At 35.8% G+C, this 19932-nt stretch overlaps 1 protein-coding gene across 7 annotated transcripts in view; it reads left to right on the top strand.

The window, feature by feature from the left end:
* LOC102029312 (chromosome unknown open reading frame, human C12orf40) overlaps positions 1 to 19932 on the top strand; it is an 86759-nt gene that overhangs the window by 54201 nt on the left and 12626 nt on the right. For 6 of the 7 annotated variants that reach the window (XM_005407103.1, XM_013505953.1, XM_013505954.1 and 3 more), the window contains 9 exons: positions 1507 to 1546; positions 4158 to 4296; positions 5604 to 5736; positions 6087 to 6138; positions 7167 to 7355; positions 10084 to 10199; positions 16788 to 17311; positions 18003 to 18072; positions 19624 to 19684. In XM_005407103.1, coding sequence (XP_005407160.1) covers positions 4191 to 4296; positions 5604 to 5736; positions 6087 to 6138; positions 7167 to 7355; positions 10084 to 10199; positions 16788 to 17311; positions 18003 to 18072; positions 19624 to 19684 — 1251 coding nt within the window. In that variant the 5' untranslated portion in view covers positions 1507 to 1546; positions 4158 to 4190. Of the gene's footprint in view, positions 1 to 1506; positions 1547 to 2758; positions 3094 to 4157; positions 4297 to 5603; positions 5737 to 6086; positions 6139 to 7166; positions 7356 to 10083; positions 10200 to 16787; positions 17312 to 18002; positions 18073 to 19623; positions 19685 to 19932 lie in introns of those variants that run through there. The other variant, XM_005407106.2, reaches the window with a different exon arrangement.

The following is a 19932-nucleotide window of genomic DNA, read 5'->3' as shown; positions in this document are numbered from 1 at the left end:
GGAATATTCAGTATCTGTCATTCATTATGCATATGAGAATCACTGGAAATAATACACATCTTTGCATACTCTCAGTTGACATATTGGAGGGGCTGTGTAAGGTAATTTTGGTTAAAAACTTCCAAATCAGACTTTGTGGATCTGAGTCCTACCAGTATCACTTTTTAGCAGTGTGACCTTGGGAATAGTACTTAATTTCTCTCTGACTTAATTTCTCATCAGTAAATTGGGTTCAGAAATAGAACCTACCTTAGAGAGTTGCTGTGAAGATTTAACGAGTTTATACATGTGCAGTGTCTAAAGTAATTAGAATAGTGCAAGATTTTTAGTACTCATTATTAGCAGTTGTTATTTTGATATTGTACAATCTCATACACTTAAGATACCTTTTATCATTTTATAGTTCTTACATAATGAATTTGACACTATTTTCATACATACCTAAAAGATAAGCAGAATGTTTTATATTATTCCACTGTTAAGGATTAGTAAACATCTTATAAGCATTAAATATTGCACTCTTATTTTGGCACAAGGATCATCCATAATGACTAGATTTTTTTTTTTAAGAAGGTGCTATGGTCTGAATATTTGTGTCCCCCTCCCCTTTCATACGTTGAAATACGAACCACAAGGGTGGTGATATTGGGAGGCAGGACGTTTGGAGGTGATTAGATCAGACAAGCAGAAACCTTCCTGATTGAGATTAGTACCCTTGAAGATAGCCCAGAGAGATAGCTCATCCTTTTACCACGTGAGGACACAATGAGAATACATCGTGAAGGCGTGTTCTATGACCCAGAAAGCAGATCCTCACCAGACACCCGATCCTGTTGGCGCCTGGATCTTGGACTTTACAGCCTCCAGAACTGTGGGTGATACATTTCTGTGGTTTGTTAGTGTGTGGGCAGAGAGCTGTGATACCTTTTCTCAATTATCATAAAGATCATATCTCAATCAAGTTCACATTTCCTTAGATTCTAAATAATTTTTATCTGCTCTTTATTCCCTTTTGATTCCAGTAGAATTTTGAAATACAAAGAAAATAGAAATATTGTCCATGAACATTGCTACCAATTAAGACTGTTTCCATGATATAGTCTTTTCAGTGGATTAATTTCTCTTTGTTTACCTTGGTTTTGGAATTCATATTTATTTTTGTACTAAATTATTCATTTTAAGTAGATCTTGGATTTCCTAAGAAAATTGGGATTAGGGCCCATGTAAAAGAGAAAGCTAGCTCACCTCTTTTACCATATGAGGACACAATGAGAAGCATCATCTCTGAACCAGAAAATGAGCCGTGACCAGGCATCAGACCTGCTGATCCGTTAATCTTGGACTTCACCGCTTCCTAAGAATATCTTCAGCTTCTTTGCAGGAAATAATATAGTGATCAGTACAGGTTTAGATTTTAATTTTAAATCATCATTTCAACTAAAATGGCAGTCATCTTAGAAACCAAATCTGTAATCACTCCATGTCTTATCTTTGGCCCCTTTTTAGGACCAGAGTTCTGATCAAGCAGGAAAAAAGAAAGCAAAAGGTAAGGAAAATTTTTTGTTTTAGCTTTATGCAAATCGTGTTCTTCTGAAATATTTTTCCACCATTAATAAATTCCCCTAAGTGAAACTGGAATATTTTCTTCCAACTATTTTTGCTCAGGCTGACTTCAAGATAATTGTTGATTTTTGCAGTCTTTCTACTTCTAAGGTACATCATAAATTTGTCATATCTCACTACCTATAGTGTTAGCGCTATAATTCGAGTTGTCTTTGAATTATAGAGTGCTGTCATGGCCTTGCGTTCTACTTCCATTTATCTTGTGTTACCACAGTGACTGTACTACATAGGAAATTTGAGCACGCGTATCCTTACTACAGAAGTGTGTGTCTTGGAAATTTCTGTACATGGGTAGTTGGAGACGTGTATAAGACTGTCACTGTTATGTCTAAAATAACAAAAAGAGGAAGAGAAAGAAGTGCACTGAGAGGGAGGAGGAATGGAAGGGAACATGCTGGACATTCACTGGCAGTAACTGTTAAATTTTGGCACATCCAAGTAATGGTTCAGCACTACAAATGTGTCAGCTACGTGTAATTAGTGTAGATCACTCTCAAGTACCTAATATTGAGCAAAGAAAAAAACAACTCATAGAAGAATCCATGCAGTAACATTCCTTTTACAAAAACTTTCAAAACAGCTGGGGATATAGCTCAGCGGCACAAGCGCCTGCCTGGCAAGCATGAGGTCGTGAGTTCGATTCCCAGTACCAAAAAAAAAAAAGTTCCAAAACAGGAAGACAAACAAGAAACCAAAACCCAGTGTATCAATATGACCAAAAGTAATAAAATGCAAAGAAAAACAAGTGACAGTTTTGACATTTGGCCTGTCTGGATCCTTTCTCTTTCCTGCTCTCGCTTCCTATTGATGTCTCAGCCTGCAGCACCGTATAGCTCTTGATCACGTCAGCAACGAACTTTATGTTGTTGAGTTGAATAATATCAGTCCAGCGTTTCAATATATCATCATTGACACAGTCTGCTATTCCCTTCGTGCTGAGACAAATTCTTCCCATGCTTTCTTTGACACTTTCTCTAGATTTTGTCTGATTGTCCATATTTTCAAGTTGTTCTCCTATTGTTTCTACCAAGTGAGATTTGACAGAAAAATTGAGCCTAGTTTTGACACATACCTTTGTCCTTTCTAAGAACACAGATTCGAGGTGAGCACGGCGCTCTGCAATGAAGGGATACTCTTTTGTGTCAGTCTTTACTCTGTTCTTGTTCCTGGAGCCTTCTATTACTACCCTCTTTGGCTAAGTCTGACTCACCCCGAGCTTAGAAATCACTTCCTAAGAAACTCCCTGTCTTCCTGTCCTCCCGCTACTTGGCCTTTTCCTAAACCATAATTTACAGGCCCTTTCTAAGGGTTTTGTATCCTCCGTTATCACACTTAGTTATAATTGTGCTGTCTTCCACGTTCTGATTTTGTTCATCCCAAAGTGCAGTGCTTGAAGAAGTAACATCTTAATTCCAAGATACCATCAATTAAAGATCTAACACCGACTTGGTGATCCTAAACATCCTAAAGGTATTTCACTGCGCGACCACAGTGTGATCTTTTAACAACATTTTTGTCCAATTTAGGGTTGTAACTCATTCACACGAAACATGAATGTATATGTTTTTCTATGATTTGTTTTGTAAAACAGGACATTTGTTCCTTTTGGTTGATACCTGGCAAATCTCTTACAGTTTTTACAAGTGTTTTAGTGATTTTAAAAAATGGTTGTAATTGACAGAATTCCAAGATGTTAATGTGAAAAACCCTTAACCTTTTAAAAATACAATAATATAACCACTTTCAAACATAACTATTTGCATTAAAATTTTTGCCACCTTGGAATTTTTTCATTTATGACAATTCACATTTATATAAACAAGCTTAAGGAGTTGTATTATTAATTCTTTAGTGAGACAGAACATTTTTTAAGAGAACTTATTATAGTGTCTAATACATAAAAATTGCTCAAAAGTAAATATTAAATAAATGCTTTTGAACTTGATAAATTAAAGGTGTAATTTAGAAAGAAGATAACAAAGATAAGGAAGAATAATTATAGTTCACACAGCCAAGAAAATAAAAACTGCATGAAATGTGATAATTATGTGCAGGTCAGGAGTCACAGAGGGATAGAAGGAAGTAAGTATTTTTTAGATTAGTTCTTATAGACCTGCTTTTCCTTCCCACTTCAGTTGACTTTTAATGGCACCTAGCTATATCTTTTAAGGCTTTTTGTGTTTGCAGGATAGCGTACTTAGTAGGAAAACAAGTTTTTAACGTGGCAGATTAGCAGTTTTATCAGTTTTTTTCTGTATACAGATAATTTCTCACCTTTTGATACCTAGGAATACCTTTTAAGGTTCCAACTTAAAAGTTATGGTAACAAGAGAAAGATTATAAAAAGCTATGAAACTTAGAATCTTTAGGCATGGTTCAAGTTCGACATTATTGACTTTAATTTGTATGTAAGAATATAAGGGTAGTGTCACAAAAACGTGAAATTACTAATGTGTTAATAGCATTGTGCTTTTTATTTATGATTTTACCTTAAACCACCTACTTGGTACATTTAATTTTTTTATGTGTTTTAGGAATACTTTGAAAGGAATCGGTTAAAATCAAAAATGAAATTACTGGGAGCTTTGTCTCCTGTCAAAAATTCCACAGTCAGTTTAGACCTGCTTAACCTTTATATAGTAAATCAGATATCTTGTAAGAAGAAAGCACCTGGTAAGTCTTCCTGTTACCATTTTGCTTTGACATTGATGTGATTATAATAACATTTAACTTTCTAGTTAGTCTGAATTTTAGAATTCAAAGCATGTAGAAAATTCATTTTAAATTTGGTTGTTCTCTTCAATTAGCACCTTAATATTTGCTTTACATCTTTTGTTGCTTAGTCCATTTGTGTTTGTTTTGGCATTATATGTGTGTTCTATAAAATTTATTTATTAGATCATAATTTACCATGGTGTAGCATCAGTTATTGTATTCTTTCTAGGCAGAGAGTTACACATATTTTTACTCATTTTATATCTACTCATTCAACTAAAAGGAAGGATGATGAAATGGGCCTCCAAGGCAACGTGAATCAGGGACTTGAGTACTATTCAGTTTCTTTTTCCTGTAAGCTATTAGCTTTCTGCTCTCAGATTTATCGTTAAGGCTCAAAAAACATGGCCTTAAGTAATGTATATGGCTAATTTCTCCTAGTTTGGCAACCAGAGAAAGAGTTGTTTCTTTGTCTCCAAATTTTAAATTCTACTCATGCCCAAGGTCCTAGTAATGGAACAATTTAACTTAAAACGCAAGGGTTGGATTTTATTACTGGTTTGTTTGTCATCAAATGACTACCCCTAAACCAACTCTTTTGCCCAGAGAGGGAGAGTTTTAAAGGAAGATACAGTCTGCGTTAGATACATATTGTGAGAGTAGGTATAAAAAACATTTATCAGAAATGATGAGTAGGTAAAAGTACTGAACCGACAAAACTGTATATCTTCTATAAAAAGGGACAAGTCTTTACATTTTAAAATCCAGTGAGGGAGATAAAACTCAAAAACAAAGTATGCAAAGTGCTATAATAGAGAAAATATGTAACATGATGAAACTTTACGACAGAACATCCTCCAACAGAAGGATAAAGTAGAACTACATTAGTAGGGCCCCATTCTTGAAGGGTATGTAAGATTTAAGGAAAGGTGAGCCAGGCCTGTAGTTCCAGCATTTGGGAGGCTGAGGCAGGAGGATCGTTGCAAGTTCGAGACCAGCCTGAGCTACAAAGTGAGCTCAAGGCCAGCCTAAATTGCAGAGACCCTGTCTCAAAAAGACAAAAAAATAAATAAATAAATAAAAAGATTAAGGAGAGGTGTTTTAAATTATGTGACGGTTGTTAATACTGTATTGACTTTTTCTAGCATGTCTAGAAAGTATTTCAGTAAAATTTCTTAGATTCATATTTACTTAGTAACTGTGATATATCAAATAATGCTTTAAAATATTTCTTTAAATTATAATTTAACATTTTTTCACTGTAGAAATTGTGAAGAAACCAATCCATGTGAACATGAATAGAGACATAAAAATGCCTCTAAGACAATTTGAGTTAGAACTTCCAATGTCACCTCAGTATATTCCTTCTAAACTCTGCCTTGATGATACAGAAAACAAGTAAGTTTTTGCTGGTATTTTATTACAAGGTATTTACATTACTTATTATCAAGACTTTCATTTATTGTAGCCTGAACAAGGTACTTACCTTCTTACCCCAATTTTTGTTTGCCTGATGATACTATAAAACTATTAGGACCTTTATTAAATGGCCTACATATTTTGTACACATTTTTATCATGAAAATGTTTATTTAATCCTCATAAAACTCAGTAATGTTATGACTCTGGAATGATTTACTTATAATTTGGTATGTTTCATATGGTTGTGTAGAGCACTATGAGTTTTAAATATATAAAAAGTTAATTTTACTGCTTTTTGTATTTTTCACCTTAAAATTTTCTTTTCAGTAATATACATTGTCAAGAACTAGGTAACAAGGAAGGATGTGGCCCAGTTCAGGTAGGACTTTAAAAAATGTTTTCATAAGGTATTTTAACAACTGTGACATCCCACTGAATAAATTTTTGAATATTGGAGAAAATTCACCTTTAAAAATTTATACTCTTTCAAATGAGTATTAAAAAGCTTTCCAAGGTAGAAAACCCATACCTTAAGGATATTTTAATTGACTGCTTATGAGAATCCTTTGGGGTACGGGAAGTGTGATAGGCGTGTATGCGTGTAACATTTGATTCTGCTTGCTAGTGAAGAGTTGCAGAAGGCAATTCCCTTAGGGGATTCTGTTAAGTTCACAAGTTTATTGAGCAGTTTATCTCTTCAAACAATTGTTTATATCAAATAGTGATATTCAGTCCTTACATTTATCCCAATGATTTTTCTTCAAAGTGTGACAAGTATTTCTTAGTAAACAAAACTTTAATGAACTTGAAATGCAGATTGTGATTGAAGCTTGAAATTTTGTTTAATGTTTCGTGCCATACTGTTAGCTCTTCTTTCTTCCCATTGATCTGCCAGAATAGTAATAGCAGCGACACTAAAATCATCCCTTGAGAACCCTACACCCTGACTTGTGGTTAGTGGTATTCAGATCTCCTGTCACAGAGAGTGGCAGATAGGCTGGAGCCTGAGGTGGACAGGAGCAAAAGGCAGCGATACACAGGGAAAGAAGTACTAAGTGCCGGCTCTGATGACCGCTTTCATTAGTGAATCCCATGATTGGCTTCCCTTTCCTTAGGACTTTTTCTTTGGTAACCTATGCCCTCATCACTTACTGTACTTTTACTATTTTTAAATTAAATTTACTGGTACATTTTAGGTACATAATGATCACGTTCATCATAGGGAGTTTGTACCTGTACGTGACGTATCTGGATTCTTTTTCTCCCCTTTCTCTCACCCTCCCTTCAACTCCTCCCCCCCCACTTATTTTCAAAGACGTTGTTTCCATTTTTTCCTTCATTTCTCATTTTTTTTCTGACCTCTTTAGTTTGTACAGTTTTAAATGACTTTATCTTTTTTTCCTCTAGTCATCACAAATTATGGACTCATATAGTGTGTTTGAACCTCAGTTCGGCAGAACAGAAAACTGCAGTTTTACTCCACCATCTTTTTCAACAGAATTATCTCCTGATCGACATATTCCAAAACAGAATTTCACTCCCACAGCAGTGCCTTGTCCTCTGAAGGTTGCATTTGGAAAAAAGCAAAATGACCAGGTATCTTTGAATTATTAAATTTTAGCATTTACATCAGTGTATTTACATGATATATTTTTTCCTCTTTTTATTTTTATTTTATTTTTTTTCTTTTTGGTTTTTTTCCGGTACTGGGAATCGAACTCACAACCTTATACTTGCCAGGCAGGCGCTGTGCCCCTGAGTTAAATCCTCAGCCCTTTTTCCTCTTTTTATAGATTTGAAAAATGTAGATTGCAAATTGGTACAAATTTAACCAAGTTAGATAAATTATGAACATAATTCATCTTTGGTCAAAAAAATTTTCTGCAGTGCAGAAGTTTATGAATCCAAAAATAGGAGTGTTCTATATAAACCTTAGAAATTATCATTCTTTTAGAGGATTGTTAATAGAAAATTGAAAGTAGTTCAGTGTGTTTTACAGTAGTTATGTTTATAATCACTATAAATGACTAGTGATATGGTGACTATACAGGCATTTTAAAAAATTTAAATTTCTAGATTTCAAAGTTTTAAATTCTAAAATATCTGCTAGAATATACATACAGCCAGGCATAGTGGTGCACACCTGTAATCCCAGCACTTGGGAGGACGAGCCGGGAAGATCGACATGAGTTTGAGGCCAACCTGGGCTATACAGTGAGTTAAAACCAGCCTACACTACAAACTGAAATCCTATCTCAAGAAATGGAAAAAACAAAAGAAAACAAAACAGAATATACATAGAAATGATCAACTATACAGACATAATTTTAAAATAAAAATATTAAGTTACTGTATAACGATAGTGGCAATGAAAAAAATAGTTATGTAAATGTCTTGTTAAAACTTAGTTCTTTCTTTTATTTTTTGGTACCTAGAATTGAACTCAGGACCTTGTGCTTGCCAGGCAGGTACTGTGCCACTGAGCTAAGAATTAGTGCTGGCCTAGCAAGCATGAGGTCCTCCCTTTGGTTTGCAGTACCCCCGCCAAAAAAAAAAGATTTGTATCAGGTGTGGTGGTGTATACCTGTAATCCTGGCACTCAGGAGGCTGAGGCAGGAGGATCATTGAGAGTTCCAGGCCAGACTGGCCTCCAAAGTGAGTTCAAGGTCAGACTGAACTGCATAGTGAAACCCTTTAAAAAAAAATCAGACTTAAAAATAAATTAGTTTTAAATTTGTCCTATTTTTAGCATGTACTGGTTTTATGCCACATTTACTATATTATTTATAAATAAATCCAAAATAAATATGTAAATTCACAAACTATTACATATACTGTGTTAACATTATATATTGTATAATATATACGTCAGTTTTATTAAAGTTTTTATCAAAGTATGTTTTATTGTTCCTTGGTGAGGAGAAAATTAGCTATTGAATTCCTGTGATCTGTTAGCCTTATTAAGGGCCAAATAATTTTTGAATGATGTAATGAAAGACATTCAATTATCCTTTTACTTGTAAGACAAAATCTTGCATTCCAGATCAAATTATGATTCATTCTCGCTGCTGTATAGTTTGTAGGACAGATTCTAAAACACTGTGATTGCTACTGAAACGACCTCCTCTAGCCTATCCATTGTATACACTGCAGGTGAGTGACAAACTCTAGACAGGTAAAAAGTCACACCTAGTAAGGCAGAAGACCGAGAAGAGTGGCTGATGCCCTTCAAGTCATACCTGAAGCATTAGCGAAGTGTTTAATAGCTTTTTTGGAGAGATTGCTAGAGCAGTTAGAATTAAAGTGTTATATTTACATTTCTCTCTTTTATTTTTCTGCCCGGGGGGCTGGACCCAGGGCGCCCTAGTCAGGTACACTGTGTCACCACTGAACTCCCCCCCACTTCCTGTTTGGCAGTGTGTTCCTGTGTCACTTCCGGTGACTGTATCTCTGTGGCTCAGTCACTTTCTTTCTGAGCCTGAGACGTATCAGTTAGATGAGCCTTAGCATCAGCTGTCTCAGATTTCAGTCCATTTTAAAATTTTTCCACCAGAGACATTCAGTGTCTCTACCTTTCCTTTATTCCCTTCTTGTTTTTTTCCTGAGACAGTCTCCCTGTTACTCAGCGTAGTCTCAAACGTTGACACAAGTGATCCTCAGCCTCGGCCTTCCAGTGTGTGTGCTTGGATTACAGTCTGCACAACTGTGCAAACCTCGACTCTGCTCTTCTTTCTCTGTAAATGATTGCTTTGGATTCCCCATTTCTGTGTTTCATGGGCTAAAAGTGAGAAATGCTGTAGATATCCATTATTATTAGATTCATGTTAGGTTAGCCTATAAGTTATGTGTCTATCGTACCTTCCACGGTAAAAATGGATGCTCACCTGCTTCCCATTGTTCTTCACAGACCACCCTCATTTTGCACTGAGTGACATTCACACTCAGGAAAGTAATGTAGTGGTCTAAAATTGCTCAGTAAATGGAACAGCTGAGATAATTATGGCAGTTTCCTTGAAACAAACTATTCTTTTCTTTCAGAAAATTTAACTCAGATCATAGTGTTACTTGTTTTGTTTTTGTCACCTTTTCATACTGAGGAAATAGTTCACTATATTTTCTCTGCCATCTTAATAATCATTCAGATATTGACAGTGATTTCATTGTTAGAAAAGTATCATGTTTTCAATAGGACTAAAATTTCTTTTGGACTACAAGTACACTGTTAAATAAAGATATAGTACGCTTAAATGATATTTTTGATAAATAATTTAAATTGTATGCATGTACATTGACTATTTTGACATTTTCTTCCATTTCTTTTCAGCTCAATAATGTTAAGTGTTCTGATTCCTTAATTTCCAAATTAAGTGAATGTCAAGATGGTCTCAATTCGCCGTATGAAGTAGCAAAATTTGGAGCATTATTTGAAGAGTTAAACAAGTAAGCAAAGATGCTGTGGGAAGTAAAGAATTGTAGCAGTCCATGCTCTCAATTATTAATTTGAGGGGTCGCAAACATTTTTCATTAGAAATATAAACAGACCGAAGTAATATATTTTAGAAAAAAATCTCTATAAAGGTGAAATGTATCATTAATTAAAATAAGTACTTTTTTACGTTCTTTTAAGACATATTAATTGTGCCTATTAATGGGATTCACTGTGATGCTTCTGTGCGTGTGTTTTGCCAATCAGACCCAACCTGCCTTCTTCCACCTTCCCAGCTGACACGTCCCCTTCCTCCAGTAGTCAGTGTTCCACTCTGGACTTGTGCTAACTTGCACATATGGGAGTCGTGTGGTACTTGTCTTTCAGTGTCTGGCTTTTTTCACATAACCTAATGTTCTCCAGTTTGATACATTCTGCTGCAAATGACAAGATTCCATTCTCTATGGCCGAATAATAACTCATCGTGCATAGGTATCACATTTTCGTCACGTTTATCTTAGCCAGCGTGAATGGTGCTGCAGTAAACATGGACGTGCAGGTGTCGCTCTGATACGCTGATTTCATTTCCTTTGGCTGTGTACTCAGAAGTGGGATAGCTGATGATATGGCAGGTTTTTTAGGTTTTTTTTTTGAGGAACCTCTATACAGTTCTTCATAATGGCTATACTAGTAGGCAACGGTTGCTATTTTAACATTCTTTCCAGCATTTGCTATTTTTTTTTTAATAGCCAGAAACTGGGGTAAAATAATACCTTATTATTATTTTGATTTGCATTTCCCTAATGGCTAGTAATAATGAGCACTTTTTCACATTTGTTGGCCATTTCTGCTGCTCTTTCTGAGAAGTGTTTGGTCAGATCACTTAAACACTATTTAATGAGATTACTTTTAAATTACTTTTCCTTAAATGTTTAGAGTTCCTTATACATTGTCGCTATTAGTAACCCTTTGTCGGGTGAATAGTCTGCACGTTTGTCCCATTCTTTAGGCTGTTTCTTGTCTTCCGTTTCCTTTGCTGCACAGAGCGTGTTAGCTCGCTCTGATGCCATTTCTTAGTACATGACTGCATTTCCTGTGCTTCTAGGGTCTAATCCAGAAAATCATCGCTTATACCAATATCTGGGAGTACTTCCCCTATGTTTTCTTCCAGTAATGGAAGAGTTTTGTATCATACATTTAGGCCTTTGATTCATCTTAAGTTGATTTTTGCAGAGTGAGAGCAGTCAAATTTTGATTTTCTACATGTAGATATACAGTTTTCCTAGCACCACTTATTGAAGAGGCTTTTCTTGCTCCAGTGTGTGTTTATGCCCCTTTGTTGAAAATTAGTTAGATGTAGGTGAATGAATTCATTTTTGGAATCTCTGTTCTGTCCAATTGGCCTCTGTTTCTGTTTTTATGCTAATGCCATGTTGTTTTGATTACTGTGGCTCTATAGCATATCTTGAAATCAGGTATTATAATGACTCCAGCTTTGTTCTCTTTGCTCAGGATTACTTTAATAATTTGGGATCTTTTGTGCTTCCATATGAATTTTAAGATTATTTTTTCTAGTTCTTAAAGAATTCATTTGTATTTTGATGGAAATTACATTGAATCTTTAGATCACTTTGTGTAGTATGGACATTTTAACAGAATTAATATTTCTAATCCAAGAACATGGAAGAGCTCTCTTTCTCTGACTTCAAGTTTTTTTCATCGGTGTTTTATAATTTTCATTGTAGAGATTTTTTCCATGCTTATATTTATTCCTAGGCATTTTATTTTTTATTTTTGGTGGTGAATAGGGTTGCTTTCATTCTTTGCAGATTTATTATTGGTTTATAGAGAAGCTACTTATTTTTATGTTGACTTTTGTATCCTTTGCTGAGTTTACCAGTTCTAATAGTCTTTTGGGGAAGTCTTTAGGTTTTCCTTTATGTAAAATTAGATCATATGGAAACAAGGATAATTGCATTCTTCCCTTCCTGTTTGTATGCTTTTTATTACTTTCTTTGCTGATTACACTGGCTGAAGCTTCTAGTATGATTTTGGATAAGAGAGGTGAGAGTGGGCATCCTTATCTTGTTCCATTTCAGAGGAAACGCAGATTATTTATGTCTTCATGGTCCAGTTTTGGTAGATCATACTCAGAAATTTGCCCATATCCTCTGGTTTTGCAGTTTGTGAGCATGTCATTTTTCATGATACTCCCTAATGATCTTTTTTTAATCCTGTAACATCAGTTATATTGTCTCTGTTGCCAACTGTGATTTCATTTATTTGGGCCATCTCTTATTTTCTTAGTTTAGCTATAGGTTTGTCAATTTTGTCGTGCATGGTGACACATGCCTGGAATCCCAGCATGCAGGAGAACTGTGCAAGTTTGAGGCCAGCCTGGGCTACAAAGTGAGCTGAAGGCCAGCCTGAACTGCACGGTGAGACCCTATCTCAAAAAGACAAAAAAAAAAAAAAAAAAAAAAAGGCCAAAAAATCAATTTTGTTAATCTTCTCAGAAAACTAATTCTATTTCATTGATGTTTAGTATTGTTAGTCTCTATTCAATTCTTCTCTGAACTTTAGAATTAGTTTTATTGCATGATTTAGATTTAGTTTGTTATTTTCTAAGTCTTTGGGACGCATTATTAGGGTGTTTATTTGAAATTTGCCATTTTTAAGCTGTAGCATTTATTCCTGAAAAGTCTCTTTTAATGTTGCTGTTTTAATTTATTAAAACATTTGCTAGTATATGTTTATGTACATAGTGATTACATTCGTTTTTGGAGGTTGATACATGTACATATTGTATCTTTATCACTTTTACCTCCGAATTAGTTTTTTGAGAAGATTAACAAAATTGATTTTTTGGCCTTTTTTTTTTTTTTTTCCTGCAATCAAACAACAATGTCAGTACTGAATTCCAGAACCTGTGACACACAATGAAAGCAGTTGTAAGAGGGAAGTTTATAGCAGTGAATTCCCACATTAGAAAAACAGAACGCATTCAGATAAATAACCTAATCATGTGCTTCAAGGTCCTAGAAAAACAAGAACAACTTCAATCTAAAACTAGTGCAAGGAAGGAATTATAAAAAGCAGAGCAGAAATCAGTGTAACTGAATCAATGGAATCAATGTAATGTTAAAAAAAATACAACAAATCTAATGTTGAGATCTGTGATCCATTTTGATTTTAGTTCAGTGCATGGGGAGAGGTGGACATAAGTTCAACCTTTGGCATGTGGATGGCCAGTTTTCCTAGCCTCATTTGGTAAAGAGGCTAGCTTTCCTCCAGTGAAAGATCTGGCCCCTTTGTCAAAGATTGCATAGCTGAGTATGCCTGGAGTTGTGTGAGTATCTTCTATTCCACTGATCCACGGTCCAGTTTTATTGGCCAATATCATGCTGTTTTTATGACTAGCTTTGTAGTACAACTTGAGGTCCAGGATTGTGATGACCCCTGCCTTGCCCTTGTTTCTAGAATTGTTTTTGCTATGCTGTGTCTCTTCAGGTTCCATGTGAAAGCTAGGATTGTTTTCTCCAGTTCAGTAAGAATGTTACTGGTATTTTGAATGGTATCGCTTACATTTCTATAACAGTTTTAGAAGTATGACTCGTTGGCCTGTATTGGCCCTGCCTATCCAGAAAGTCTGGACTATCTTTCCATTTTGTGGTATCTGCTCCAGTCTCCTTTTTCAGAATTATTACAGTTTTTGTTGTTATAGTCTTTCACTTTCTTGATTAGGTTAATTCCTAAGTATTTCATGTTTCTTGATGCTGTTGTGAAATTTATTATTTCTCTAATTTCTCTCTCAGTGGTTTTGTTATTGTCATACAGGAATGCTATTGATTTTTAAGTGTTGACTTCATATCCTGCTATACAAGTGAATTTGGTCATTAGTTCTAGGAGTCTTTTGGTGGTTTTTAGGGTCTTCTGTGTAGAAAATCATATCATCTGCAGATAATGTAGTTCCATATCCCTTTTATTTCTTTCTCTTGTCTAATTGCTATAGCTTATATTTGAGAACTGTGTTAATCAAAAATGCTGATAGTGGACATCCTTGTCTTGTTCCTGATTTTAGAAAGTTCAACTTTTCTCTGTTAAGTATGATGATGGCCAATGGTTTGTCATAGATGGCTTTTATTGGATTAGGATAAAGACCTTCTATTCCTATTTAGTTGAGGGTTTTTTTTTTTTTTAAATCAAGAATAAATTTTGAATTTTGTGAAATGCTGTTTCTTTGTTGAGATGATTACATGGTTTTTGTTTTTTGCTTCTGTTTATGTGGTGAAGTACATTTATTGATTTGTATGTTAAACCATCTCTGCATCTCTATTTTTTTTTTTTTTCCTCCGGTACCGGGAACCGAACTCACAACCTTGAGCTTGCCAGGCAGGCGCTTTGCCGGTGTGCTAAATCCCCAGCCCCCATCTCTGCATCTCTATAATGAATCCTAGTTGGTCATGATGTATGATGTTTCTGATGCTTTGCTGCATTCTGTTTGCCAGTATTAAGGACTTTTGCAGCTATGATCATTAAAGAGATTGGTCTTTAGTTCTCTTTTTTTTTTTATTGGGTCCTTTTCTGGTTTTGGAATCTGGGCAATGCTGGCTTCCAGGAATGACTTTGGAAGTAATGGTTCCCTTTCCATTTGATTAAAGAGTTGGAGGAGTATTGGTATTAGAGCCTCTCTAAAGTTTTTGTGGAATTTGGCAGAGAATCTGTTGTGACCTAGGCTTTTCTTGGTAATTTTATTTTAGTATTTCTTCAGTTTTATTGACTGATACTGGCTTTTAAAAATTTTTTATATCATCTTGGTTCAGATCTGGTAGTTCATATAAATCTAGGAATTTAACCATTTCTTATGAGTTACCCATTTAGCAGAGTTCAGGTCCTCAAAGAAGTTAACAGTAATACTCTGCATTTTGGCAGAATCCATTGTGATTTAGCCTTTTTCATTTCTAATTCCCTGGATTTGAGTCAAGGGTTTGTTTCAAAGAACCAACTCTTCAATTCATTGATTCATTGTATTTTTTTAACATTACATTGATTCCATTGATTCAGTTATATTGATTTCTGCTCTGCTTTTTATAATTCCTTCCTTGCACTAGTTTTAGATTGCAGTTGTTCTTGTTTTTCTAGGACCTTGAAGCACATGATTAGGTTATTTATCTGAATGCGTTCTGTTTTTCTAATGTGGGAATTCACTGCTGTACACTTCCCTCTTACAACTGCTTTCATTGTGTGTCATAGGTTCTAGAATTCAGTACTGACATTGTTGTTTGATTGCAGAAACTGTCTAATTTCTTCTTTAATTTTCTGTGTGATCTAATGATAATTTAAAAGGGTATTATTTAATTCCCATATGGTTGCACACCTTCTGCGGTGTCTTTTGCAGTTGATTTCTAGTCTCACTGCACTGTAATCTGATACTATGCATAGGAAAATTTCAGTTCTTTTGCATTTGCGTAAACATGCTGTATGGTCTAATATGTGGTCTGTTTTGGAGAAATTACCATGTGCTACTGAGAAGAATGGGTACTCTGGTGATTTTTAGGTCCATTTGTTCAAAGGCTTGGTTCAACTCTGATACTTCTTTGATGATTTTTTTTGCCTAGTTGATCTGTCTGTTTGTGAGTGTGCTATTGAGAGGCCCCATTACAATTACATTGGTGTTCCTATGATTTATCATGCTCGTTAGTTTTTGTTTCATGAAGTTGGTTGCACTGGTGTTTGATGAATATATAATTCCCGTCGAGCTGTTCCCTTAACCAATATGCTGTGACTTTCTTTATCTCTTCTGATCAGTATTGGCTGATTTCATCTGAAATTAGGATGGCAGCCCCTACGTTCACTATGTTTCTTGTAGGTTCAGCCTTCTTTCTTGGAGTCCTGGGTCAGGAACCAGTGATAAAGTGCAGGTTGCCCCATCATTTTTTCTGCATTATGTTCTGGCTCTTCAATTTCTCTGCAGACTACAGCTTTCTCATCAGATCCTTCCTGGGTCCCAGGATCCTACCTGTCTCCTTCTTTTCTTCCTTAGGTTATTATTTTCCGGTGTCTGGATTGTGAATCTTGGAGAGGCTGATTTGTGGCTCCTTACCACTCTGCCATCTTCCTGAAAATCTCTTTTTAAGTTCTTTTCATCATTTTTCTGTTATCTCTAGAATTGAATACATTCAGTCCCCAAATCAGATGCTACATGCCTGATTTTTTTCAGCAAAAAAATCTGTTCTGGTTGCTGTTGCAATATTTGACTGTGGAGAACACCTATTACTTTGCAGTTTTTCCTTGTTTTTTATGTTGTACCTTTCTTGCTGGTGATAACCATAGATTACACATATCTCTATTCTTCAGATCTATTAGTGATTGACTCTTCTGTGTTAGAATGCTTAAAAACCTGAAATTTTCATACTCAAGAGATCTGTAGAAGAGTACATTAGGTACGTTCCCACCCAAAGCAGTATTATTTACTTAAATATTAAAAAGCATAAATGTTACTAACTGCCTATTGCTTTCTAAAGATTGAACTTTAATGTTGGTATTTATAAATGACATGGACTATATCTTTCTTGGAAAATAATGTTTTATTTATTCCAAAGTCCAGGAAATGGGAATTTCCTTACAACAAGGCCTGGTATATCTTTGGATGAAGATTGGAAAAGCACGAATGAAAGACAGGCAGACCTCATTTTTGGAAAACAAGCAGCACAACCTATCTGGGGAGAAAATGGAAAAGAAATTTCAGATTTCCTTAAAGATGTGAACCAGCCAACTCCGAGTATTCTGCCAGAGAATGGTGGCTCTTTTGTTGGCCCGAACATGATCGATTTGTTAAGTATAGACCAACAGATGATGCAGAAAACTTTTGACAAGCGTGGTTGTGATAGTTTGGGAAAGGCTTGTTTAGTTGTGAATTCTGATGAAAACCATTCCACTGATTTACGCGTTCGGAGCAGTTTTACAGTTCCAGAGTCAACTTTTAGTGATTCTGCTTTTCATAAAACAAGTGGTCCAGAAAAATGTCAGCCAGTCAAGAGCTATCAGAAAGAGCACAACAGTAATGAAATACGTGATCTCAGTATTGTTTTTGAAGATTGTTATCCAGCTAGTTATGAAAAACAAGGTTAGTAGTATACTTAGAAAATTGAATAATTTATGTTTCATTTTTAGCTTTATTTTATATATTTCATGTGTATGTGTATATTCACACATACATTTGGCCCTCTATAGCCACAAGTTCCCCATCAGCAGATTAAACTAACCATGCAGTATTGAAATAATTTTTTTTTTTTTTTGGTTTTTCTACGGTACAGGGAACCGAACTCACGATCTTGTGCTTGCCAGGCAGGCGCTTTGCCGCTGAGCTAAATCCCCAGCCCTGAAATAATTTTAAAACATTGAGTATTGAATACATGTGTTGTTTTTTTCTTGCCATCATTCCTTGACCAGTACAGAATCAAGGCTACTTGTATAGCATTTACATTGTTGTGTAAGAGATCTGGAGAGTACCTAAACCATACAGGGGGATACGAGTAGGTCACATGGCAGATACTAAGTCACTTGAAGTAACAGATTTGAGCATGCATGGATTTTGGTATCTGTAGAAGTGGTTAAAGGAGGTCCTGGTCCCCTGTAGTTGCTAAGAGATGACCATGTAGTTTGTGTGTTAGGAGAATGCGAAGCCAAAAATGCAATTCCTATCATATGACATTGGGGCCCAGTGATTTCCCCTCCGTATGTCTCACAGTAAGGCACTTTGGTTAAATGAAAATAGACTATGCTAAATTTTTAACTCAATAGTTTTGTTTTTGCAGGAAAAAATAAAAATGATTACCAAGAGAAGATGCCACAGAAAAATAACCAGGAAGATCCAGTGAACTCGGTGTAAGTTTTTAGTACGTTTAGGGAACTGTAGTAGGATGTAGCCTGTTGAAGAATCAGCTAGTGCAAAGTGACATAGGCCTGTCCCTGAGTGTGAGCCACCAGGCCACGGAGAAGCCTTGCTGTACCCACAGTCTCGGTAGTATCACTCTCCCTGAGAATACAGAGTTCACGCTTGCCAGTCCCCAAATACCTCCTTACCTGAATATCCCACGTGAGAAACTGCCTGATGTGTTTGTATATCCACCAGAATGTCAGTTTACTTATTCACACTAAGAAATAGAAGGCTCATGTGTGTAGGACTGCTTCCTGGCATGAAGAGCACGACTTCCTTAGGACCTCCTGGGAGGGTTGTGTGGTTGGTAGAAAATCAGAACAAAGAGTAATAGAATTCCTGTCCGTGGCATACATATGCATATCAGCGCCAGTTTACGTGACTGTGTGTTGTGGAGCTGTCTCTTCATTGCCAGTGTGTACCTGTCAGAGACTCCCTGCATCCTCTGTGTTCAAGATTACTCTTTTTTTCTTCTACCCTATCATTGGGGCATTTTTATGTGAAAACAATTATGCCCCATCAGATCTTGGTGCAGCTTCTTGGTGCTGGTGTAGAAAATGTATTTAATGAGCTTTTAATTTAATCTATTGTTGCTTGATATTTCACTTATTCTTTAGTTTTGGGGGCTGTTTGTTACTGACTCTTTTACATAATGGTCTGCAATTACAGTGGTAGCTTGGTTCACAGACTTAGTTCTTTACGATTCTAGCCGCAGACAGAGTTGGGTGAGAACTGAATCTAATTCATTGGGTAGGCTCAGCGTTGGCCGAATGGGAAAGTTTGATCTGGTTCTCGTCCAGTTCCGTTTGTGAATAGAGTTGAGGCAAAGAATTAAGTTCGTGAACTGAGGCGCCCCTGCACAGGTGAAGAAACGTTTATCTCAGCTGGTAGTTTCTGAACAGTCCTTCCTTGGCAACAGTTAATCTTTTGTTTACAGTCTTCATTGTAACAGGGCCTGTGCTGTAGCACAGGGAGAGAGTGCCCCGGAGAAACCCTTCTACACTGAACCCCGATTTATCATACCTTCGTAACGGAGAATAATTAGCTAGAACATATTTTTATCCAGGATATGGTTTCCTAGGGAAATCTTTTAAATATCTGTATGCCCTTTTTGTGGGAGTAGCATATGCAATTAAAATGTAGACTCTTAATTGTTCTCATTAGCATACTAAGTTCTTTGCTTTCCAAATATGCAGAAATTTACAAGTGAAAAACTCTGTGTAAGCCCTTGAATTTTAAAGTGTTAAGTGCTTCAGAATGTGGTCCCTAAACCTGTCTGCAGATCTACACGTACTTGAGAGGGGTGATTGTAAACCAGTAGAATGCAGTTTGACCCATATATAATAAATAAGCTCCTTAGCATGGAGTTTACACATACTTATTTTTTGAAAAGCTTCCAATATACTTTTCTGAAGCCAAGTTTTAAAGTCATAGTTGAAAGCGATAACTTTAAGCGAGAATACAACAAACACTAATACTGTGTCATTTATAACCCTTAGGTGCACTAGCCCTTTGGAAGAACTGCACCCTACCCAGGCAGGGCCCTTTGGACTTGCTGAGGTGAAGCACACTGTCATGCTATCTTTCCTATGAAGTTATGTATGTTTCATCGTATTTTAATACTTAGAGTTTACACTACTTTGACATAAGGTTAGCTTGCATTAAAAACTTTTTCTGGATACTGTTTTCCTCATATTTTCTTACACTTGTAAACTCATGACTTAGATTTAGAAGTAAAAGCACCTTTTAAACTGTAATGTTCTTGATACTAATCTAGATATATTTTGCTTTTTTTTGGTACTGGGAAT

Source organism: Chinchilla lanigera, unplaced genomic scaffold (assembly GCF_000276665.1).
Source record: "Chinchilla lanigera isolate Chin_1 unplaced genomic scaffold, ChiLan1.0 scaffold00104, whole genome shotgun sequence".
NCBI lineage: Eukaryota > Metazoa > Chordata > Mammalia > Rodentia > Chinchillidae > Chinchilla > Chinchilla lanigera.
This window is presented reverse-complemented; position numbering and strand designations above follow the sequence as displayed.